Genomic DNA, 25142 nt, shown 5'->3' with positions numbered 1-25142 from the left:
TTTTTTTTTGGAGACGGAGTCTCGCTCTGTCGCCCAGGCTGGAGTGCAGTGGCCGGATCTCAGCTCACTGCAAGCTCCGCCTCCCGGGTTTACGCCATTCTCCTGCCTCAGCCTCCCGAGTAGCTAGGACTACAGGCACCCGCCACCTCGCCCGGCTATTTTTTTTTTTTTTGTATTTTTTAGTAGAGACGGGGTTTCACTGTGTTAGCCAGGATGGTCTCGATCTCCTGACCTCGTGATCCGCCCGTCTCGGCCTCCCAAAGTGCTGGGATTACAGGCTTGAGCCACTGCGCCCGGCCACCTGGCTAATTTTTGTACTTTTTGGTAGAGACTTGGTTTCACCATGTTGGCCAGGCTGGTCTTGAACTCCTGACCTCAAGTTATCCAACTGCCTGGGCTTCCCAGAGTGCTGGGATTACAGGCCTGAGCCACTGCACCTGGCCAACCCTGTCTCTAAATAAATAAATAAAACATTTTGGTTTATTCTTCCAGATTTTTTTTTTTTTTTTTTTTGAGACGGAGTCTCGCTCTGTCACCCAGGCTGGAGTGCAGTGGCCGGATCTCAGCTCACTGCAAGCTCCGCCTCCCGGGTTTACACCATTCTCCGGCCTCAGCCTCCCGAGTAGCTGGGACTACAGGCGCCCGCGACCTCGCCCGGCTAGTTTTTTGTATTTCTTAATAGAGACGGGGTTTCACCGTGTTACCCAGGATGGTCTTGATCTCCTGACCTCGTGATCCGCCCGTCTCGGCCTCCCAAAGTGCTGGGATTACAGGCTTGAGCCACCGCGCCCGGCCAAACTCAATCCCTTCTACAACAGCTGCAAAAAACCCCCCACCAAAACAACGACAACAAAAAACAAAACAAACAACAAAACCTCAAAAACCTTAGGAATATACCTAACCAAGGATGCAGAAGATCTCTACAGGAAAACTACAAAACACCAATGAAAGAAGTCACTGATGACACAAACTAATGGAAACACCGAAGCACATCCCGTGCTCACGGATGGGTAGAATCAATATTGTGAAAACGACCACACTGGCAAAAGCAATCTACAGATTCAATGCAATTCCCATAAAAATATCATCATCGGCCGGGCGCGGTGGCTCACGCCTGTAATCCCAGCGCTTTGGGAGGCCGAGGCGGGCGGATCACAAGGTCAGGAGATCGAGACCACGGTGAAACCCCGTCTCTACTAAAAATACAAAAAAAAATTAGCCGGGTGCGGTTGTGGGCGCCTGTAGTCTCAGCTACTCGGGAGGCTGAGGCAGGAGAATGGCGTGAACCCGGGAGGCGGAGCTTGCAGTGAGCCGAGATCGCGCCACTGCACTCCAGCCTGGGCGACAGAGCGAGACTCCGTCTCAAAAAAAAAAAAAAAAAAAAAAAAAAAAAAAAATCATCATCATTCTTCACAGAACTAGAAAAAACAATCCTAAAATTCATGTGGAACCAAAAAAGAGCCTGCATAGCCAAAGCAAGACTAAGCAAAAATAATAAATCTGGAGGCTGGGAGTAGTGGCTCATGCCTGTAATCCCAGCACTTTGGGAGGCTGAGGCTGGTAGATCACTTGAGGTCAGGAGTTCGAGATCAGCCTGGTCAGCATGGTGAAACCCTATCTCTACTAAAAATACAAAGACATATTAGCCAGGTGTGGTTGCGCCCACCTATAATTCCAGCTACTAGGGAGGTTGGGGCATGAGAATCGCTTGAACATGGGAGGCAGAGGCTGCAGTGAGCTGAGATCGCACCATTGCACTCCAGCCTGGCTGACACAGCAAGACTCTGTCCCCACCCTGCAAAAAAACAAAAAACCCAAAAAAACCCAGAGACATCAGAATACCCAATTTCAAACTATACTATAAAGCTATAGTCACCATAATGGCATGGTATTGGTACTGGTATAAAAACAGGCACATAGGCCGGGCGCGGTGGCTCAAGCCTGTAATCCCAGCACTTTGGGAGGCCGAGACGGGCGGATCACGAGGTCAGGAGATCGAGACCATCCTGGCTAACACGGTGAAACCCCGTCTCTACTAAAAATACAAAAAACTAGCCGGGCGAGGTGGCGGGCGCCTGTAGTCCCAGCTACTTGGGAGGCTGAGGCCGGAGAATGGCGTGAACCCGGGAGGCGGAGCTTGCAGTGAGCTGAGATCCGGCCACTGCACCCCAACCTGGGCGGCAGAGCGAGACTCCGCCTCAAAAAAAAAACAAAAACAAACAAAAACAGGCACATAGACCAATGGAACAGGAGAACCCAGAAATAAACCCAAATACTTACACTCAATCGATCTTCAACCAAGCAAACAAACACAAAGTGTAAGGAAAGGACACCCTATTCAAAAATGGTGCTGGGATAATTGTGAAGCCATATGTAGAAGAATGAAACTGGATCCTCATCTCTCACCTTACAGAAAAATCAGCTCGGCCGGGCGCGGTGGCTCATGCCTGTAATCCCAGCACTTTGAGAGGCTGAGGCGGGCGGATCACGAGGTCAGGAGTTTGAGACCATCCTGGTTAACACAGTGAAACCCCGTCTCTACTAAAAATACAAAAAATTAGCTGGGCGTGGTGGCGGGCGCCTGTAGTCCCAGCTACTTGGGAGGCTGAGGCAGGAGAATGGCGTGAACCCGGGAGGCGGAGCTTGCAGTGAGCCGAGATCGCGCCACTGCACTCCAGCCTGGGCAACAGAGTGAGACTCTGTCTCCAAAAAGAAAAATCCAAAAGCAAATGCAATGAAAACAAAAATAGATGGGACCTAATTAAATTAGAAATCTTCTGCACAGCAAAAGAAATAATCAGCAGAATAAAACAGAATGGGAGGAAATATTTGCCAATTATGCAGCCAACAAAGGACTAATATCCAGAATCTACAAGGAACTCAAACAAATCAGTAAGAAAAAAAAATCCCATCAAAAAGTGGGCTAAGGACATAAACAGACAATTCTCAAAAGAAGATATACAAATGGTCAACAGACATATGGAAATGCAAATGAAAACCATAATGAGATACCACCTCACTCCAGCAAGAATGGCCATAATTAAAAAAATCAAAAAATAATAGATGTTGGTGGCTAGGCATGGTGGCTCATGCCTGTAATCCCTGCACTTTGGGAGGCAGAGGTGGGTGTATCACCTGAGGTCAGGAGTTTGAGACCAGCCTGGCCAACATGATGAAACCCATCTCTACTAAAATGCAAAAAATTAGCTGGGCCTGGTGGCAGGTGTCTGTAATCCCAGTTACTTAGGAGGCTGAGGCAGGAGAATCGCTTGAACCTGGGAGGTGGAGGTTGCAGTGAGCTGAGATGGCACCACTGCACTCCAGCCTGGGCAGCAAGAAGCAAAACTCAGTCTCAAAAAAAAAAAAAAAAAAAAAAGATGTTGGCACAGATGTGGTGAAAAGGGAAGACTTTTACACTGCTGGTGGGAATGCAAACTAGTACAGCCACTATGGAAAACAGTATGAAGATTCCTTAAAGAACTAAAGGTAAATCTATCATTGATCCAGCAATCCCACTGCCGGGTATCTACCCAGAGGAAAAGAAGTCACTATATGAAAAAGACACTTGCACACGCATGTTTATAGCTGTGAAAACATGGAACCAGCCTGAATGTCCATTGATCAGTGAGCGGATAAAGAAAATGTGGTATATATACCGTGGAATACTACTCAGCCATAAAAAGGAATGAAATAATGGTATCCACAGCAACCTGGACAGAGTTGGAGACCATTATTCTAAGTGAAGTAACTCAGGAATGGAAAACCAGAACATTTTATGTTCTTACTTAAAAGTGGGAGCTAAGCTATGAGGATGCAAAGGCTGAAGAATGATACAATGGGCTTTGGGGACTCAGGGGAAGGGGTGGGAGGCGGGTGAGGGATAAAAGACTACACATTGGGTACAGTGTACACTGCTCGGGTGACGGGTGTACCAAAATCTCAGAAATCACCACTAAAGAACTTATCCATGTAACCCAAACCACCTGTTCCCCCTAAATTATCAAAATAAATAAAATAACCTTTTATGAAAAAAAAAAAATAAAAGCACAAAAATAAACGTTTAAAAACAAATCTGATGCACAACTATTATATAGCCATAATAATTAAAGAAAACCCAAACAACAAATCAGGCTCCTTCTCCATAAAGTTGGTGCTGCGCTTTAAAAAATACATATATATGTATATTAATATTCCTTCGGTCCTTAGTTTTTAGGAACTTTGTTTTCAAATGGTTATATAACACTTCAAAAGCAGGTAAACTGTGACCTAACCATTCCCCTCATTTTGTGCATTCAGGTAAAGCACTGAGAGTTTGGACAGGTCTGCAACTTCAAAAGCATATTCTACCTTAAGTCTGCAGACACAAAACAGTAGTAAGAACGATGCCAGTCCACAGTGGGCATGTAAACATCCCAAGAAAAAGAACCTTGAAGGAAGTCGTGAGTTGAGAAAGGACAGCCACAGAAACAAGCATACGTCCCTCGAGTAACCGGTAGGAATGAGGCCACGCTAAAGTGTTGAAATACGTCAAACAAAACAACAAAGCAAACAAAAAGCACCAGAAAGCACTAGCAGCGACAATGTAAAATCCTTGAGGACAGTCCTGAGATCCTGGGAGGTACAGAAAGCACTAGCAGTGACAATGGTAAAATCCTTGAGGAGAGTCCTGAGATCCTGGGAGGTACAGAAATGTGCGTATGCCACATGGGACAGGTCTCAGGTCTCCCTATAGCCCTGCTAGGCACCCTCCAGGCACAATGAACCCACCTCTGCTGCTTCTCTTGGGAAGGGCTGAGGCAGAGTCATCAACTCTAGGTTGCATTCAGTAAGATGCCAACAAATATATTAAGAACTGTTTGTCTGAGGAGGATTTTACCAGAAAGAAAGCTAGACTGACCAAGAACATCCTCCTACCTGTCTTCTTTTTACTGACAGCTCTTCTCATGGACACCTCATTTTCAGGTATCTCCTCAGCAGAGAGGTCACCATCGCCCACTTTTGTCTTCTGTTCCTCCATCGTCTCCTCAGGCACAAAAGGAGACTGATCTACGATAGCTTCGAAGACGCCCCGAGCTATGGTCTGCACCAGGGTGTGGCTGAGGGTAGAAGCACAGCGGAGAGCATGAGATTAGAACGAACGGCCTGGCCTTCTGGCTTCAGGAGCGCAGAGGGAAGCCCTGCACACACGGCTGTGGTCTGGAGTGGCCCCTACGGGCCAGCAAGCATCTTCGAGGAACTGCCTAAGTGCCACCCGACAGGCATGGGACGCCCAGCAGTCAGATCTTTGGGCGTGGGAGGGCATTCCTGGAATGAGTGAGTCAAATACTGAAGCTAGAAGAGCCAAATCACTGCTCAAAGCTTCGGCCGCCTTCTCCAGCTGCTCTCTGCTGTGAAGCACTGTCCTGGGTACCCGGTGCCAGGATGCATGATGGCAAGCAACTCCCCATGAGCAAGTGCCCGGAGCAGTGGGGACCAAGTGCCACGGAGCAGTGGGGACTAAGTGCCATGGAGCAGTGGGGACTAAGTGCCACGGAGCAGTGGGGACCAAGTGCCACGGAGCAGTGGGAACCAACACGGGGATCACTTACTCCTTAGTCTTCGCAGCGATCTTGCAGAATGGATCGATAAACTTGAGATTCTGATCTGCTAAAAGCTGTAGTTTAGAAAAAGGGAAAAATTGAGAACAGCCTTGCCCTTCTTGACATGTCCTTGAAAAAGGGACCATTCACATCTTTGACAAAGGTGGAGTTAGACCAAGCAATGCCTGTCTCACACAGCCCCAAGGAGCCCCTAGGGAATGTCACAGAAGCCGGGAGCCAGGCTGAAGATCGAGGCCGCCCTCCAGCTACTTGGTATCTCAGTGCAGTGGCTGGAGAAAGGCACCCAGCCCAACATGCACGATCCTATCCGCCCAACACATAGAACAAGGGTGCCCAATCCTGTGACTTCCCTGAGCCACGCTGGAAGAATTGTCCTGGGCCACACATAAAATACACAAACACTAACAATAGCTGATGAGCTAAAAATAAAATGGAAAAAAAAAAAGAAAAAAAATCTCATAATATTTTAAGAAAGTTTATGAATTTGTGTTGGGCCACATTCAAAGCTGCCCTGGGCCCCATGCAGCTCTCAGGCGGCGGGCTGGACAAACCTGATATAGGACATACGTACACTTCCTCTACAAGAGGGGTCACAGGGACAGTGCCTCCACGTGTGAGACAAGAGAATTATTGTTTTGAATATAACATATTTTCTTTTAACTCAAAAAAAGATACCTGTTCCCTGCAAAACATCTGTGAAAGAAAAGCAAAATCTGTGCATATTCCCACATCCAGAGAATCATTTGCATACTAAAAAATGTATGTTTCCTTTCCAGCCTTTTGTTTCTTTATGAGTATATACCTTAAAAATGTCTACCATTTGCATAGCTTTTCCTACGGCTTTATAAGCTCCCTAGATCCTGAGCACTCCCGTGTTAGTGAGTTCTTCATTGGAGTCTGTAGCTTGCTTTCAATTCTATTTTACAGGTAAGACTGTCATGTACATCCTCAGTGCACAAATCCCGCCCCACCAGCTGCTTAGGACACATTCCCGGACAGGACTGAAGCAATTCACACTGCTACAGTCGCTGGTCATGCGAAGTGCCACCCCACAGCAATTCACTGGCAACTACTGCAAACACTGGTGGCCCTCTCACCCCATGGGCAGCCTGTCGGCAGCTGCTTACCTCCTTCCCCCCAACTTTGGAGAGTTCATCCAGGTAAATATCAATGAAGTGGAATCTCACTCCATTAGGAGACTGACTCTCAGGACACAGGATCTCCTTCATCAGGACATCCAAGAAAACCTTGATTCGGCTAAAGAACCAAATACATGCTTCTGTTAATGACAGTACGCCAACACTTCTCACTTCCCAAAGAGAAACAAAAATACTCGGTCTGGTACCTACATAGCATAGCAATCAATGCAAGACTAAAATCATTTTACAAGGAAAAAAGCAATCACTTAAATCAGTATAAAATGTTAATTGTCATATATACTTAACTATTTTATGCCTTCTACTGGATTTCAATTCTCTGTAGGTAACAACGCATCGAGCTTCTCATGGTTTTCTACAAGTTCAGAAAACTTGACAGACACTCTACTACCTTTTAAGTTTTAAGGCTACCAGATGCTAACTCGAATAGTTTACTGACCTTTCTTCCCAGCCATTTCGCTTCAAGACTTCAAAGGACTGCCTCAGGACCAGACGAATCAGCTAAAGTTAGGCAATTTTTGTATTAAAAAAAAAAAAAAAAAAAAAAAAAAAAAGGAAAGGTAAGAAATATTTATCAGCTCAGCAGAATGAAGGGACCAATGAAATTGGTATGGCCTGGTTCCCAAAAGTAAAAAAACATTCACAACACTCATATTTAACTTCTAGATCAAAAAACATATTCAGAGCCAGGAGCAGTGGCTCACGCCTGTAACCCCAGCATTTTGGGAGGCTGAGGTGGGCAGATCATTTGAGGCCAGGAGTTCAAGACCACCCTGGCCAACATGGCAAACCCTCATCTCTACTAAAAATAGAAAAATTAGCCGGCCGTGGTGGTGGGCGTCTGTAGTCCCAGCTACTCAGGAGGCCGAGGCATGAGAATCACCGGAACCCAGGAGGTGGAGGTCGCAGTGAGCTGAGATCGCGCCACTGCACTCCAGCCTGGGGAACAGAGCGAGAGAGACTATCTCAAAAAATACCCAACATATTCACTAACGCTCCCCAAACTCATCCTTAAGAGCTGCAAAAGCTAAAACAGAGAAGCTTTCCAGGACACATTCAAATTCTTCCTTCACACTAAGCCTGTGGCGTGTTTTGCTTCACACATAAACCTTTCCATTGCTTTTAAGATAAAGGACATTCTTTTCTTCCCCAGAGTTTTTTTTTTTTTTTTTTTTGAGACAGAGTCTCGCTCTGTCACCCAGGCTGGAGTGCAGTGGCCGGATCTCAGCTCACTGCAAGCTCCGCCCCCCGGGTTCATGCCATTCTCCTGCCTCAGCCTCCCGAGTAGCTGGGACTACAGGCGCCCGCCACCTCGCCCGGCTAGTTTTTTGTATTTTTTAGTAGAGACGGGGTTTCACCATGTTAGCCAAGATGGTCTCGATCTCCTGACCTTGTGATCCGCCCGTCTCGGCTTCCCAAAGTGCTGGGATTACAGGCTTGAGCCACTGTGCCCGGCCCTTCCCCGGAGTTTTTGAAGTAACTGTGGCAGATCTTACCATATAGTATTTGTCCAGGCGCAGCCTGTCTATTCCTTTCCATTCTCGATTCATGGTTTGCCAAAAGGTCTGAATGAACAGGTGTTCTGCAGTGAACAAAAGGCTCTAAATACTTGACTTCCACATCAACATATTAACATATAGCAAGAAAATAATGAAGAGGAACAAACTAGCATTATTTATTATTCACTTTTCTCAGTAATTCTTGGGCAGCTAGAAAATGTTTGATAATTAAAAATACTCAATCATTTCTTTTACATTTATTTTTAAACATCACTTGGACTGTGTAGATCTTTTACTTTTTCATTTTTTAATTTTTGAGACAGGGTCCCACTCTGTGGCCCAGGCTGGAGTGCAATGGCGAGATCTCAGCTCATTGCAACCTCTGCCTCCTGGGTTCAAGTGATTCTCCTGCCTCAGCCTCCCGAGTAGCTGGGATTACAGGTGAGCACCACCACACCTGGCTAATCTTCGTATTTTTAGTAAAGACGGGGTTTAACCATGTTGGCCAGGCTGGTCTCAAACTCCTAACCTCAGGTGATCCATCCACCTCGGCCTCCCAAAGTGCTGGGATTACAGGCATGAGCCACCGTGCCTGGCCTTGATCTTTTGCATTTAAATAAAAACAGAATAATAGGAAGGGCTGGTAACCTTGTAATGTTAGATTTGAATGTTCTCTGGAGCATTTTTCCTTTATCCACTGCAAAGCCACGTTCCTTTCAAAATAAAAAGATTCCTTGTTCTACTTCTAGTGACTCTTCTGACTGCATTGGTACCTAACAATCAGTCCAAAACCATTAATTCTGACACTTATGTAATCCATATAGAAACTCATATTTTTGTCTGATGAGAGGTGTCGTCTGGGTGAGCTACAGCACAAAGCACTCAATTTTTCTCTTCTGACCCACAAAACTGGCACTTTTTTATTCAAAAACAATTTTTGTTGAGTTTTTGGTTTTATTTCTTTTTGCCTAATTCTTTTTTTATCTGTGCAAATCCATTATACATCATATGTAGAATTTTGTTCAATGTGAGTCAGTCAATATTCAGAGCACCACTAGGGGCTGTTGAAATCATTAGGATGGTTTTCCGAAGAGCGTTAAGCAGAACAAACAAAGTCTGCTGCCTTTTTCTTCCTTTGTAAGCAATCAATGCCTGACACAGAAGCGCCCTAACTCTTTTCTCTTTGGTTGAGACACCAGGAGCGGTGTCTTCTGTGTATTTATTTATTACCAGTGACGGCTCTGTTCTTGAGGAAGATGAACCTGGCATCCAGAGGTCACCATGGACCCTGCATCTGGCTCTCCAGGCTGCAAGTTAAAGTAACTCAGAATTTGAAGATTCTGGAGGATTGTTATTTCTAGAAGCATTTTCTGAAATCTCTGAGATGTCAAATCGATTCTCCCCAAGACACTTCGCCCTCTCACCAAGTCAATGACTAAGTTTATCACAGCTCTGAAAAACAGGAACGGCTTGTCCACTGACATCTACATAATACCGGCACAAGGTTCCCATTAAACTAGCAGTCGGAAAACTTGGAAGGAAGGAGAAGAAATAACAGGACTCACGAGCTGCTGAGTTGTTAACAGCATGGACTAGCTGTGCGATGGTGTTGGCGAGCTCTTCCTGCAGAGGCGGGGTTGGGGAGAAAAATGGGGGTTATCCTGGGCCAACATGAGATGCTCGTGCCGCGGCCTGCTTCCTCCTCCCACTTCTGCTGGCGGGAAGGTCTGCGCCTCTTGTCACTTCCACTAAGAAGTATGTATCTGAATATCTGAATTTTACCAAATGTGTGATTTCTAATGCTGATGGACTGTCATGCTAACTTGGTATGTCTGCAAGAACTGTGTTAAGCTACATGTTTAAAAAAGCATCTCTAGTTATCGGTTCAAATGAACTAGAAATGAAATAATTTAGTTATCAGTTCTTGGCTTTATAACTATATCTGGCCATGTGCGGTGGCTCACGCCTGTGATCCCAGTACTTTGGGAGGCCGAGGCAGGTGGATCACCTGAGGTCAGGAGTTCAAGACCAGCCTGACCAAGATGGCACCCCCACAGCTCTACTAAAACTTCAAAAATTAGCCAGGCGTGCTGGCGTGTGCCTCTAGTTCCAGCTACTCGGGAGGCTGGGACAGAATTGCTTGAACTCGGAGGTAGACAGTGAGCCAAGATCGCGCCATTGTACTCCAGCCTGGGCCACAGAGCGAGACTCTGTCTCAAAACAACAACAACTAAAAAACCCACATCTAAGCTGGGCATGGCAGCTCATGCCTGTAATGGGAGCCCGAGCACTTTGGCAGGCCAAGGCAGGCGGATCGCTCGAGTCCAGGAGTTCAACGCCAGCCTAGGCAACACAATGAGATCCAGTCTCTACAAAAAAATACAAAAATTAGCCAGGCATGGAGGTGTGCACCTGTAGTCCCAGCTACTCGGGTGGCTGAGGCAGGAGGATCAGCTGAGCAATAGGGAGGCTGGGGCTGTAGTGAGCCATGATTGCACCACTGCACATCAGCCTGGGCAACAGAGTGAGACTGTCAAAAACACAAAAACAAAAACAAAAACAGGCCAGGCGTGGTGGCTCACGCCTGTAATCCCAGCACTTTGGGAGGCCGAGGCGGGCGGATCACGAGGTCAGGAGATCGAGACCATCCTGACTAACACAGTGAAACCCCGTCTCTACTAAAAATACAAAACATTAGCCGGGCATGGTGGCGAGCGCCTGTAATCCCAGCCACTGGGAGGCTGAGGCAGGAGAATGGCATGAACCCAGGAGGCGGAGCTTGCAGTGAGCCCAGATCGCACCACTGCACTCCTGCCTGGGCAACAGGGCGAGACTCCGTCTCAAAAAAAAAACCAAAAAAAAAAAAAAAAAACCAAAAAAACCCCAAAAACAAACAAAAAAACCACTTCACCATAATCCCAGAAATCCTGTGAAACACAAAGACAGCAGGGCAGACCCCACAGAGGTTAGATGCTGGGATGCTCACTGCACACCACGGGAAAGGCCTCCCCCGGCCTGGTCAGAGACAAGGTGGAATGTGAAGGTAAACCCAGCCTTCTGGGCTCTGTCCTGGGTGAAGGGATCCCTGGAAACGCATGCCCTGCTGAGGTGCAGCAGGCTCACTCTGGGGAGATGCCCCCTGTTCCTGAGGTTTCGTGAGAAAAGCACACTCCTCATCAGTCTCACTCACACGGCACCCGGTCTGTTTTCCTTTGTGGGAGAATGAGGTTCCTGTCCGTTGGTTTTCTTCCTCCACTAAAGCTGTTGGTTGTTACTTTTGAATGTAATATAGAAATATTTTGCCCTGCTCCTACTCAAAATATGTTCAGTAAAATAAAAATAAATTAAAACAAGTTATTACGTAGCATGGGAGAAATGGCAAGGCTGCACATTAAAACCCAGAAAAGTAAAATCTCGCCCTGAGGACTTGTCATCTGCATCAGAGACCTGCAAGCACTTCTCCTCAAGGCTGGTTCTTCTACCTCAGGGGTGTCCAGTCTTTTGCCTCCTCTGAGCCACACTGGAAGAACTGTCTTGGGCCACACACAGAACACACTAACACTAATGATAGTGATGAGCTTAAAAAAAAAATCTCACAAGGTCCTAAGAAAGTTTACGAATTTGTGTGGGGCTGCATTCAAAGCCATCCTGGGCCGCATGTGGCCCACGGGTGGACAAGCTTCCTCTACCTCTACAGAGGCAGATCTGATCTACGTTCATGGGTCAGAACAAAGCTTTTAAAAAGTGAAAGTCACTTCTTTAGTGTTGGCTTTGGTGGTGGGCTCAGCAGGCCCTGCAGAGAGAGACCGAGCCTGCTGCATGTTTGGATGACTGCGCAGGCACACTCGGCTTTAACAGGGAGGCTTTTGCGGAGCGCCTACCGCCTGCTCTCCGTGGAACCCGAAGCCCAGAGAAGCGGCTGCCTTGTCCTGGGTTTCACAGGGTCTTCACTAGTTAGTGCCCCTGTCATGCCATCCTTGACCACAAAAAATAAACTTACCAGAAGACAGAAACTTTAAGTAACGTAAAACCTAGCGTGGAACCTATGAAATTTTACAGAGAAATAGTAAATTGACAATGAATGCACATCTTTCATTTTATTTGAAAAGACAATTCACCTAACTGTGTTGACACTGCATCCCTTTCTGTTTGGACAAGAGGTAAGAAAATGACTCCTTGAAGCATGACCGTCAGTGTGCGTCAGTGTATCGGGGGACTGGCACAGTGTGAGTGCTCAAGTCTCTTATCCAGCCACAGCAAGAACCAGGGAGCATGACAAAGGGAATGCACGTTACCTGTAGAAGGGGTTCATCCTGCACCCACATGCAGTAGAAGAGCCCCTTCCAGATTTTTAGAAGTTCTTCCTGACTGAAACCTCCTGGAAGGCAAAACAGCACAAACATCTTAAGAGTCTATGCATCTCCTTTCTTAAAGTTTAGAAAGTGGTGAAGTACCACATACATTTTAATTCTCTTTCATTTGCACGTCTTTTTAAAAAATGGAAGCAAACATTTCCTTATTATTATAAAAGAAACACAAATAAATTACTATTGTACCTGCAGCTTTATCAGCTACAGGGTAGGGTGGCAGTGGTGGCCTGGCCTCAGTGTGAGGAAGCAAATGTCATCACAACACAAAATTCATGAACAAAGTGGCCACTTAGGAAATCAGCTCCCCCTCAAGGCCCTCCCTGCCCACCACGTGCAGCCATCCTGCACACTGACATTTTCGCTGGTCTTGTGAAGTAAAACTGCAAATCTTACAAGAGATGCGGGGGATTTGCTCATATGAAGCCCCAGCAATGGGCAGCCCCACTTCCGAGGAACAGAAAACCAGCCAGGCTGAGGACACAGGAGCTCCGAACAGTACATCTGAAAGTCAAAGGCCTAGGAAAGGGCCTGGGGACACTGACACTACTTTGGAACATTTTTGCAAAAATGACTTTTTAAGGATCCTAGTATAAGGTCAAAATATTGGGCTGCCTCCCAATCACCCTCCCTGTAATCGTGATCATTTACTGCAGCATCACCAGGGTTGGCTTTGTTCTGACTCTAGTTACTTAGGGATCTACCTCTGCTTTCATGATCTATGACTAAATGACCAGTCTCGTTCAGCCTTAGATCTCCTGAGTAGATCCCAGGTGTCATAAAGTAGTTGCTGACTGACGTAAAGAATCACAAAATGATAAGGTAGGTGTACACTCTTGGAGTTTCCGAGCCTATGGACCATGAAATTAGAACACAAACAGAAACCTCAAGTCTTGATGTGTGTTACAAATGGTCTTTATGAGGATTTTACTAGGAGATCCTAGGAGAAATCTTTTGGAGCAACAAAGTGCTATAAATTAGATGAATGCAAACAAATATTTAGAATCAATGTGATCTTAATACTCCAAAAGATGCTTAAAAAGTGACAAAAAGGGTCGGGCACAGTGGCTCACGCCTGTAATCCCAGCACTTTGGGAGGCCGAGGCGGGCGGATCATGAGGTCAGAAGATTGAGACCATTCTGGCTAACACGGTGAAACCACATCTCTACTAAAAATAAAAAAAAAATTAGCCAGGCGTGATGGCGGGCACCTGTAGTCCTAGCTACTCCGGAGGCTGAGGCAGGAGAATGGCGTGAACCCAGGAGGCGGAGCTTGCAGTGAGCCAAGATTGCGCCACTGCACTCCAGCCTGGGCGACAGAGCGAGACTTTGTCTCTTAAAAAAAAAAAGTGACAAAAAGACCTTTTTTGATGGACCAAAGTTTATTTAGTGTATTCAGAGTGCCTTTACCTTAATTTATAGGTATTGATTTCCACTTTACTAAGGGTCTTTCTCCCATCAACAATTTTATAATGGTACATTTCGATTCTTTTTTTTTTTTTTTTTTGGGACAGAATCTTGCTCTGTTGCCCAGGCTGGAGTGCTGTGGCACAATCTAGGCTCACTGCAACCTCCGCCTCCCGGGGTCAAGCAATTCTCCCGCCTCAGCCTCAAGAGTAGTTGGGATTACTGGCGTAAGCCACCATGCCCGGCCTGCATTTTGATTCTGATAGTTTTCCATGTAAAACCAAGATATCAGAAACTAACATAAAACTAGTTTATTAAAGTATATTTCCTTTCGCAGTTGGAAAGATGTACCAACTGGTTCTCTTGCCCTCTTGTTATGAACAAATCACACCTGGGGATCCTCACATGGCTAATATAAGTATGGTATGAGTGATAAACCCCACTAGAGCTGAGCCAACTGTGGTCATGATTGCAATAACTTTTTTTCTTGGTCACAGTGACCTGCACTTATATTTAATCATGTTCAAAGACCACATATATCCCCAGTGAATTAAAGGCTTTGGGCAAGATCATAAATGGCTTCATAAAACATTAGATGAAAAGATATCACCCAGGCGTGGCGGCTCACTTGTGCTTAGGAGTTTGAGACCAGCCTGGGCAACACAGCAAAACCCAGTCTCTACAACACTGTACTCCAGCTGGGCAACAGAGCAAGACCCTGTCTTAAACACACACACACACACACACACACACACACACACACACCCCAACAACAAAACCAAAAAATTGGCAGGGCATGGTGGCATGTGCCTGTAGTCCCAAGTACTCAGGTGGCTGAGGTGGGAGGATGACCTGAGCCCAGGAATTTGAGGCTGCAGTAAGCTATAATCGTGCCACTGCACTCCAACCTGGGCAACAGAGCAACTCTGTCTCACGAACAAACAAACAAACAAACAAACAATATTAAGAAACTTGAAAATGGATGTGTCAGACCATCAACACCCAAACCCACTGACTGATCATTAACATGCACAGGCAATCACTCATCAGATGCCAGAGGTGGTGCCAACAGGAAGAACGCTGCACCAACCTGTGAAGTATTCTTACAAAAGTAAAACAAAACAAAAAAACTAAAACCCAACTGTGTCAAATCTTAATTATTATTATTATTTTTTTTTTTGAGATGGAGTCTGGCTCTGTTGCCCAGGCTGGAGTGCAGTGGCCGGATCTCAGCTCACTGCAAGCCCCGCCTCCCGGGTTCACGCCATTCTCCTGCCTCAGCCTCCCGAGTAGCTGGGAGTACAGGCGCCGCCACCTCGCCCGGCTAATTTTTTTTTGTATTTTTAGTAGAGATGGGGTTTCACCATGTTAGCCAGGATGGTCTCGATCTCCTGACCTCGTGATCCGCTCGTCTCAGCCTCCCAAAGTGCTGGGATTACAGGCTTGAGCCACCGCGCCCAGCCAAATCTTAACTATTAATACTAGTTTATAGGAAATACAGGGGACAGAGGAACATGGTAAGTGAGACAACAGGATGCAGTCAACAAACCCCAAATATGTGAAACTCTACAAAGCATATGACCTATGTCCTCCAACAAATAAACTGTACAGAAAAAAAAGATGTAAGAACTGTTAGAATTTAAGAGCGTCTTGGCAGACACATTAACCAAACGCAACGGGTGGTCCTCATTTGGATTGGTCATAAAAAACATTTGAGATGATGAGAAAAACTAAACAGATTGGATATTTCATGCTATTAAGGATTTTTTTTTTTTTTTTTGAGACAGTCTCACTCTGTCACCCAGGCTGGAGTGCAATGGCGCAACCTCGGCTCACTGTAACCTCTGCCGTCTGGGTTCAAGTGATTCTCCTGCCTCAGCCTCCCAAGTAGCTGGGATTACAGGGACCTGCCACCGCGCCCAGCTATGTTTTGTAGTTTTTAGTAGAGATGGGGTTTTGCCATGTTGGCCAGGATGGTCTCAGTCTCTTCATGTTGTGATCCGCCCGCCTCGGCCTCCCAAAGTGCTGGGATTGCAGGCGTGAACTACCACGCCTGGCTGCCACGCTAGTTTTAAGGGGGAAAGTGAAGCACAGCTTTGTGCAGAAGCTCAACTGCTGGTGCCAGAACTTTGTTTTTCTCCACTGCAACCTCTGCTGCCCCAAAGACTGTCTCTATTCTCAGACAGGATCCACTTGTGTTACAAGGTGGCTGGGAGCAGGTACAAACTGTGTGTTCTCTTTAAGTCCAGTAAGGAGAGAGCTAGAGACTCCTAAGGACTGAGCAAGAAGATTTTTACCTGCAGAGGGTCGCTTGGCTTTCCTTGAACCTGTCCTGTGGCCAACGGAATTCTGCTGACTTGGCGGAAGCCGCCTCCTCTCCATGTGGGGTAAGCCCCACCCAGACCACAGAGTCCCTCCGCACCCTGCTTGAAGGTGGAGAGCCTTGGAGAGGAATCACAACGTAGCTGCCCAGCAAGGACAAGGAGTGCCCCGAGCCTGACCCCACACAGTCACCTGGGTCCTTTAAATCCTCTTTTTGTGTTTAAGTTGATTAACGCTCCTGCCCTTCCAGTTACATCATTGTCTTAGTCTGATGCATTGCTACAAAGGAATACCTGACGCTAAGAGGTTTATTTGGCTCAGGGCTCTGCAGGCTGTACAAGCATGGCTCCAGCATCTGCTTCCGGTGAGGACCTCAGGGAGCGTCCTGTCTTGGCTGGAGGGGAAGGGGAGTTGTCATGTCACATAGCAAGAGAGGAGGAAGGTGCCAGGCTCTTTAACAGTCAGATCCCACAGGAACTAGGAGTGAGCACTCACTTAATCCCAGGAGAATGGCACCAAGATTCTCCATGAGGCAGGAGAATTGCTGGAACCTGGGAGGTGGAGGTTTCAGTGAGCCAAGATCGCACCACTGCACTCCAGCCTGAGCGACACAGCGTGACTCCATCTCAAAAAATAAATAAACAAATAAATAAATAAAATAAAATAACTCTAGCGTGGTGTGGATGTTCTGTCAAGTTGCAATTGAAAGAGTCCTAATTAATAAAAACACGTTTATTGCAAAGAACCTTACCACCACCAAAGTGATACAATCACAAGCTTGTCTTGCTCCCTGCCTCCTGAATCCCAGGCTCTGAACCAGAGGGACTGATGCAACCTGTCTGATGTGCATCTTTCCAGATCTTTCCTGTGCATTTATTTACAGAACAGTTACATGTAGTGCAGAAAAGCACAGTTGTGTGTGTGACCTAAATGGCAAAATATTCTGTATTCTGGTCTTTCTCACTTAAAAACAGCACATTTATCTCCAGATGGTTTTGTAAGTAGACCATTGGGTCAAGCCAACGGTAAGTGATAATGTGGTCTGCCCAGTATCTACTATGGACAGCCCACACCTATAACAGGCAAAGGCACAGTATGATGTGCTACAGAGGCGTTCATAATGGAAAACAGTAGATTCTGACAGTGACAATAGACCCTGGACAGTGGGCAGCAAAGTGGGCTGGGTGAGTAATATGGGTTGGCTATGTCCCCACCCAAATCTCACCTTGAATTGTAATAATCCCCACATGTGGTGGGAGGGACCCAGTGGGAGGTAACTGAATCACGGGGATGGGTTTTTCTCATGCTGTTCTCATGAGAATGAATAAGTCTCATGAGATCTAACGGTTTTATAAAGGGGAGCTCTCCTGCACATACCCTCTCGCCTGGCTGCCATGGATGATGTGCCTTTGCTTTGCTTTTCCTTTGCTATCTGCCATGATTGTGAGGCCTCCCCAGCCATGTAGAACTGTGAGTCCATTAAACCTCTTTCCTTTATAAAGTGCCCAGTATCCGGTATGTCTTTATTAGCAGCGTAAGAACAGGCTAATACAATGAGAAAAGATATTCTGATTGTCTCTTTTCTAGGAGGCAACAGAGTAGCACGGAAACAAACCTTAGCTCAGGCCCCAGCTTCCTACCAACAAGTGCCCAGTATCAGAAAACTGTCAACTGACTTTTGGGCCTCAGTTCTATCACCTATACTATATGAAAGATTTATCGTTAGGGTCAAGCCCAAGATGTGTGAAACACTGTAAGAATAAAGCACTATTCAGTTGGTGAGATATTACAATAATAATTGTCTTACTTTCTATTCCTAGGGTCTATTTACATTTTGTTCCCTTTTTTCTTTTTCTTTTTTTTTTTTTTTTTTTGAGACGGAGTCTCGCTCTGTCGCCCAGGCTGGAGTGCAGTGGCGCAGTCTCGGCTCACTGCAAGCTCTGCCTCCCGGGTTAGCGCCATTCTCCTGCCTCAGCCTCCTGTGTTGCTGGGACTACAGGCGCCCGCCACTGTACCCGGCTAGTTTTTTTTTTTTTTTTTGTATTTTAAGTAGAGACGGGGTTTCACTGTGTTAGCCAGGATGGTCTCGATCTCCTGACCTCGTGATCCGCCCGTCTCGGCCTCCCAAAGTGCTGGGATTACAGGCGTGAGCCACCGCGCCCGGCTCTTTTTCTTTTTGTTTGAGATGGAGTTTTGCTCTTGTTGCCCAGGCTGCAGCGCAATGGTACGTTCTTGGTTCACTGCAACCTCCAACTCCTGGGTTCAAGCAATTCTCCTGCCTCAGCCTCCTGAGTAGCTGGGATTACAGGCATGCGCCACCACACCTGGCTAATTTTGTACTTTTAGTAGAGACGGGGTTTCTCCATGTTGATCAGGCTGGTCTTGAACTCCCAACCTCAGGTGATCCACCTGCCTTGGCCTCCTGAAGTGTTGGGATTACAGGCGTGAGCCACCACACCCCACATTATTTGGTTCCCTTTTAAAACATCTATTTTCCATTTATGTCTGTGTGTGTGTATGTGTATGTGTTCACTTAGGAATTTAATAAAAACAAGCCACCAATTTTTGAAGTATTCAAAGTAAAAGAGAGAAATACTCATTACTGAATTACTTTCAAAACTCTGAAAGGCAAAGTACATTATCTGAAGCAGTTTGGTTTCACCAGTCTTTTCTTCTCTATTTTCTTCTTGGGGCTAAATGACTGAAACTTAATACAATTACGTTTTTACAACAATACAATATAGGTTTAGTTATTTCAAAATGAATGAGGTAGGCCAGGTGCAGTGACTCACTCCTGTAATCCCAGCACTTTGGGAGGCCGAGGTGGGCAGATCACCTGAGGTCAGGAGTTCAAGAGCAGCCTGGCCAACATAGAGTGAAACCTCGTCTCTACTAAAAAAATACAAAAATTAGCTGGGCGTGGTGGTGCACGCCTGTAGTCCCAGCTACTTGGGAAGCTGAGGCAGGAGAATCGCTTGAACCTGGGAGGTGAAGGTTGCAGTGAGCCGAGGCTGTGCCACTGCACTCCAGCCTGGGCAACAGAGCAAGTCTCTGTCTCTCAAAAAAACAAAAACAAAGGCCTCGTGCGGTGTGGCTCACACTTGTAATCCCAGCACTTTGGGAGGCAGAGGCGGGGCGGATCACGAGGTCAGGAGCTCAAGACCAGCCTGGCCAACATGGTGAAACCCTGTCTCTACTAAAATTACAAAAATTAGCCAGGCGTAGTGGTGGGTGCTCCCAGCTACTCAGGAGGGTGAGGCAGGAGAATCGCTTGAAACTGGAAGGTGGAGGTTGTAGTTAGCAGAGATCGCGCTATTGCACTCCAGCCTGGGTGAAAGCACGAAACTCTCTCTCAAAAAACAAACACACACAAAACAAATGAGGTGAACATCAAAGTGAGACATGTAGACATGTGAAATATCAGTAGGTTTTGAAATCAGCAAATCCAACGCTACTCTCACCATGTAATGAGCCCAGGAGCCATTTTAGATGGGGGTAAAGTGTTATACTTGAACACGCCCCAGGGTCAGAACATCCACAACTCCTATTTATTATAACTCTTGGGCGGAGAGAACCCTAACCCCATCATTACAAAAAAACACTTTCTTACTGAATCGAATATAGCATTAACCATAAGATGTACTGTTATTTTGTATGTTGCCAAAAAGAAAGCAATGATGCAAATTAAATTGTCACCAGGTTGATTTTAGGATGCCTCTCCATTTTAGTTTAGTTTACTCCCTCTTTATTTTTAAAGTCGCAGAACTGGTAAGATAGGCAGGGACTGTTTTGTCCACTGCTATATTCCCAGTGCCAAGAGTAGCGTACATAATAGTACACTGTTGGCACTCCATAAATGTTTGCTAAATATATGAATGAATGAATGAATTGGGACAAATAAGCTCTTATGAATGAAAGCCATGGAGAGTGATCACTTTAGGACTGTGAGTACCTAACTTGAACAGTTAAAGCATGAGCTCAACATTCTGTTACTTAAAGTAATACAAAGATTTCCAATTTATTTTTAAAATTACAAAGCTGTCTATTTATGTTGCTGCAGAACAGCTCATGTTTCAGGAAGAGTGAAATCTCAGATTTCCTTTATGATGCCTAAGACAAGATGCAAAAAAGTTTGAGCCTGTCAATGGGAGTCAAATGTCAGGCCAAGTTATTTCCAAATTTGTGTTTTAATTGTGGTGGGGCATAGCTGTGGCGGAGACCGTGTGTTTTCTTGTCCCATTATCACTGTCCATGACGTTCACGCTGCAGAGCTATGTTTTGAAGGCCCAGTGTACTCCATGCCAAGTGGTGGTGAACAAGACGTACAAGACAAGAAACTCTGGGTGTGACAGGCACTAACCAGACAGGACTCTGGAGCACTGGTGTAAACTGGTCTTAGGCCCCCCGCGTAACCTCAACATCTGCAAATCCTGGGCTGGCTCACCAAAGGGTTTGAGCAAAAGGCTCTGTCTAGGCTGTTTTAGCACTATAAGTATTGCTTCATGTCTTCTACTTTTGTATAGGCCAAGACCTTTCATGGCTGCATGTACTCCCACTTCTGGCTAAGAAAACAGATGGAAGCTTACACTGTTTTGGGAGTAGAATGGCACATTGATAATTAAGCAGCAATGTAGCTAAGTGCTGCAACAGAGACACAATGGATATTTTAGACCCTGGAGGAGTAGGGCGAGATGCTAGGGGAGGCTTTTTGAAGGAAGTGATACTGAACTGAATGCTGGGAGTGAAGAAGGTGTGGGATTCTTTGCAGAGTGAACAGGAGAAGCAAAGGCAGAGAGGTGAGAAATTGTGTGCTATACACCAAGATCCATGACTGGTTCTGTTGACAGAACATGAAGCAGTCACATGGGGCTTAGGGAGGAAGAGCACCTGAGGACAGATCATGACTTGCAGACACTGAATTTCAAAAAATATTGGTGATGTGGGATCAGATTTGTTTTAGGAAGATGACCCTGGGCTGGTCTGTGGAGGACAGATTCGGGGGGACACAAATGAAGTTAAGGAGACCAGTTAGGGAATATGCAGGTGCAGAAGTTTGGGTGAGATGCAAAGGGCCCACAGTCAGAGAATTTATTTCATCAGGAGGTGAAGGAGGGAGGACTGAGGGACACTGGATGTGGGCCAGGGGAAGAGGATGAGGAAGACAGAGGAGTCCAGGACAATCCCCTGCGTCCAGCTGGAATCCGAATGGCTGGTGGGAACTAGCAACCAAAAGAAGAGAAAACAGGTGGTAGAGGAGCAGCAGCAGACAACAGGCTTTCGGGGAAAGAAAATATGACGTTTTTTGGCATCCTGAGTGTGAGGTGCCAGGTAGAGAAGCCAGGCTAGCAAGGCACATCCCAGTTGCAAGTAGGAAAGGGCTGGGTCAACAATTTAGGTTTAGAAACCACCAGCATATATGGACTACCTGGAACTGTGAGAGTAAACAAAATCTCTTAGGGACATCCCTAACAGAATCAAAGTCAGGAATTTTGGTCTTCATTCCTTTTTCTACCAGACTTCCCAGGAAAGTTTATTTTCTTTTTTTGGGTAGTCTGGTGATTTTTTCTTAAAACAAACTGAGAATGTCAGTAATGGGGGAGATAATATCTGTTCTTTTAAGCAGATTCTAAATGTATTAGTACCATCAGTAACTAAATCAAACTTTATCTTAAAACCTCTGTCACACATTGTAGTTCATATCGTATGAGCTCACTCAAGAGTTTACAGAAAATATTCTTGGATCAGGTAAATGAAATCATTCAACAGCAGTGCCGTTAAAATCTACACTACAAAGCCCTGTGTGATCTGGCCACTGCCTACAATCTCCAACTTCATCTCATCACACTCTCCCCGCCCACCCACAACTTAATTGGTCTTTCAAACCACTCCTAGGGCACGTGAAGCTCTTTCCTGCCTCTGCATAGGCGCTTTCCGCTCATCTCTCTTCAGATTTCAGCTGAACATCACCCGAGAGGCCTTCCCAGAACAGTCTATCAAGAAGAGCAACCTCCTTCACTTCTTGCTATTACCTGGTTTTCTTTCTTTCTCTCTTTCTTTCTTTTTTTGAGACGGAGTTTCGCTCTTGTTGCCCAGGTTGGAGTGCAATCGTGCGATCTCGGCTCACCGCAACGTCCGCCTCCCAGGTTCAAGCGATTCTCCTGCCTCAGCCTCTCGAGTACTGAGATTACAGGCATGCGCCACCATGCCCGGCTAATTTTGTATTTTTAGTAGAGCCGGGGTTTCACCATGTTGGATTGGCCAGGCTGGTCTCGAACTCCCGACCTCCGGTCATCCGCCCGCCTCGGCTTCCCAAAGTGCTGGGATTACATGCGTGAGACACCACGCCCGGCCTACTACCTGGTTTTCATTTCCTTTACTACACTTACACAAGGTCTACTTTATTTGCCTGTTTGCCTCCTTGCTTTATTACTAACAAATCCTCGAGAGTAGTGCTTCTGTCTTCTCTCCTCCAGCCCCGGCACGTAAAGGTGCTGGTCAAAGAAAGGCGGCAATCACCGACCGGACACCAGGGCAAATGAGGGCAGCCCAGTGATTCGAGATGCCGGCTGGGGAATCGGACCCATGTGGGTCTTTTCTCAGCTTTCCCGCTTACTGTGACTTTCACAAGTAACGGAACACCCTCAACCCGTTTCCTCAAGTGTAAAAAGGCACTAGACACAGCAAGAAGCGGTTCTGGCAGCGCGGAAACCTAAGCACACGCTGGGTGTCACGACAACACGTGGAAGCCGCGTTCCGTGCCAGGGCCCTGGCCCCAGCCCCGGCCCCCGGCCCGCCATGTGGCGCGGCTGACCGCCGCCGTGCGCCCACCTGTCTCCCTCTGCGTCTTCACGCTGATGTACTGGCGCAGCTTCTTCACCGCCCGGTCCCGAATGCCCTTCTCGCTGGACGCCAGCCGCTGGGCAAACTGGATCTCGGCCGGCTGCATGGCGGGGGCCATCGCGCCCGCTGGAGCATCCCCGGCCGCGCAACCCGCGGTGCAGCTGCCGCCAGCCGAGCGCCACGGAGCAGCCAGCCGCCGTCCGCCAGGGCCTCGACTGCACAGAAGGCGGCGACGGCGCGCGGGTTGATGGCGTCACAAAGGCGCCGCGGCTCGCAGCGCGCTCTGGGAGTGAGCGCGGCCGTGGCCCTGGCAGCGGGCGGAGCGGCCCATCTCTTGTGCGAGTGGCGCTGGCGCTGCCTTTCGGTTGCCAAAATTCAGGCTGTACACGGCAAGGTTAGCCAGGGTTAGGACTTGGCCAGGAAGAGACGGACGGCTGTTTGTAAACGGTCTAGGATTTTTTGTTTTTGAGACAGGGTCTCCCTCTGTCGCCCAGGCTGGAGTGCAGGGGCGCGATCTTGGCGGTGATCTTGGCTCACTGCAGCCTCGACCACCCAGACTCAAGCGATCCTCCCATGTCGACCACCCAAGTAGCTGAGACTACAGGCGCGCGCTATCACGCCCCACTACTTTTTATTTTTGTAGAGATGGGGTCTCGCTATGTTGTCCAGGCTGGTCTCAAACTCCTGGGCTTAAGCAATCGCTCCCGCCTCGGCCTCCCTGAGCGCTGGGATTAAGGGATTGAACCACCGCGCCTGGCCACAGTCTAGGATCTTTAATCCCATTTAGCACACCCCGTTGAGCCAGCAGCTCACCTGCGATCTCCGTGGCACGGAGTTTTTAACTGTGGAGCCCCCGGGCCCCCGGGTGGAGTTGAGACTGGAAGGAAAGGCCGGCACTGGGGCCTGTTGAGCGGGTGAAGGGCTCACCTTCCGCCAGCGCCTGCAGAGGCTCGGGCAGGTCGGCGCGCCCCTTACTCTGGAGCCCTAGTGCCAGTGCTGGGGCACCCGCGCCGGCGTCGCGAAGCCTGGAGAGCACGCGCGCTTCCAGGGGAGTTGGGCAGGGCGGGCTGCTTGCTAACTCCAGAGAGGGAAGAAATCTTAGCTTTGGGTTCATCTAAAACCCAAGAACATCCTATATTTTGCGGACTCAGCGGGCGTGCCGGGGCAAGCTAATGGACTAGGTCACTCCACACGTAGCGGGGGTTATCTCAGTTGCTCCGCTCAGTTATGTGGGCGACCTCCCGAGGTGCCTGTTGACACAAAAATTCAACCCTTAACATAAAAGCGCCTGAATCCGAGCGAGGGAAGGCGAACCGCGGAGGCGAGGTTTCCAGCAAAGACTGCCAGTTTGAAACGGTCCCCCTTAGTGTAGCATTCCTCGCCAAACAGGAAAGGACTCATCCGATTTATTTTACTTGACACTTACATCAGGGGCTGACTTTCCTTCTGCTTTGCAGATAACCCCGGCTAAGTTTAAAACCCCGGCTAAGCCAGAAGAGCCAAAGTGGGACCTCGCCAAGACCACTCCTCGCGCTCTCGGCCGAGAATACTGCGCAAATTCTGCGAGGTTTGAGCCTCGCGCCTCTCCGTTCCCGACCCCCGGCGTGGACACGTTCCCGCGCTTTCTGGCGTCAGGGGTCAGAGGGCACGCCGCCGCGCAGGAGAACGGAGCCGAGGCCGCGGCTGCTATGGGCGAAGCGGGCGGTGCTGAGAAGGCCTGCAGGGTCAGTGAGGAAGCCCTGCCCACCGCCAGCGTGTTTGAGCCGTCGCCATTCGCTCCCCTCAGGGCCGCTCCCAGTGCGCTCGGAGACGGCCTGCTGTCGTGTGCTTGGGGGAGGCCTGGAGACTTCCTCCCCGGACAGCGTGAGCTGGGCCGGAGCGGGGCGAAGACGTGGGTGGGAGGCGACTTTCGCCTCCAAACCCACGCGGGGACCTGGTCTGTGAGGCTGC

General features: G+C 47.6%; 2 protein-coding genes across 8 annotated transcripts in view; one reads left to right on the top strand and one right to left on the bottom strand.

Moving 5' to 3' along the window:
- The window catches only part of LOC105472559 (ribosomal RNA processing 1B), a 39030-nt gene extending 15614 nt beyond the window's left edge, over positions 1 to 23416 (bottom strand). Inside the window, exons 1-8 of one of the 2 annotated variants that reach the window (XM_011725929.3) lie at positions 23181 to 23416; positions 12552 to 12634; positions 9822 to 9879; positions 8254 to 8339; positions 7197 to 7258; positions 6728 to 6857; positions 5589 to 5653; positions 4915 to 5096 (exon numbers count right to left, since the gene is read on the bottom strand). In XM_011725929.3, the coding sequence (XP_011724231.1) occupies positions 4915 to 5096; positions 5589 to 5653; positions 6728 to 6857; positions 7197 to 7258; positions 8254 to 8339; positions 9822 to 9879; positions 12552 to 12634; positions 23181 to 23310 (796 nt within the window). In that variant the 5' untranslated portion in view covers positions 23311 to 23416. The remainder of the gene's footprint in view (positions 1 to 4914; positions 5097 to 5588; positions 5654 to 6727; positions 6858 to 7196; positions 7259 to 8253; positions 8340 to 9821; positions 9880 to 12551; positions 12635 to 23180) is intronic. The other variant, XM_011725930.2, reaches the window with a different exon arrangement.
- A 28-nt stretch (positions 23417 to 23444) lies between these two features.
- The window catches only part of HSF2B (heat shock transcription factor 2 binding protein), a 198744-nt gene continuing 197046 nt past the window's right edge, over positions 23445 to 25142 (top strand). For 3 of the 6 annotated variants that reach the window (XR_011622865.1, XM_071095780.1, XM_071095778.1), the window contains exons 1-2: positions 23446 to 23586; positions 24650 to 24916. Coding sequence is in view for 5 of the 6 variants with exons in the window: in XM_071095780.1 (XP_070951881.1) it covers positions 24881 to 24916 (36 nt within the window). In the remaining variant the exon portion in view is untranslated. Of the gene's footprint in view, positions 23587 to 24649; positions 24917 to 25142 lie in introns of all 6 variants that reach the window. The other 3 variants (XM_071095776.1, XM_071095777.1, XM_071095779.1) reach the window with 2 other exon arrangements.

Source organism: Macaca nemestrina, chromosome 4, assembly GCF_043159975.1.
Source record: "Macaca nemestrina isolate mMacNem1 chromosome 4, mMacNem.hap1, whole genome shotgun sequence".
Lineage (NCBI taxonomy): Eukaryota > Metazoa > Chordata > Mammalia > Primates > Cercopithecidae > Macaca > Macaca nemestrina.
Note: the sequence above shows the minus strand (reverse complement) of the source record. Positions and strands in the feature narration are given on the sequence as shown.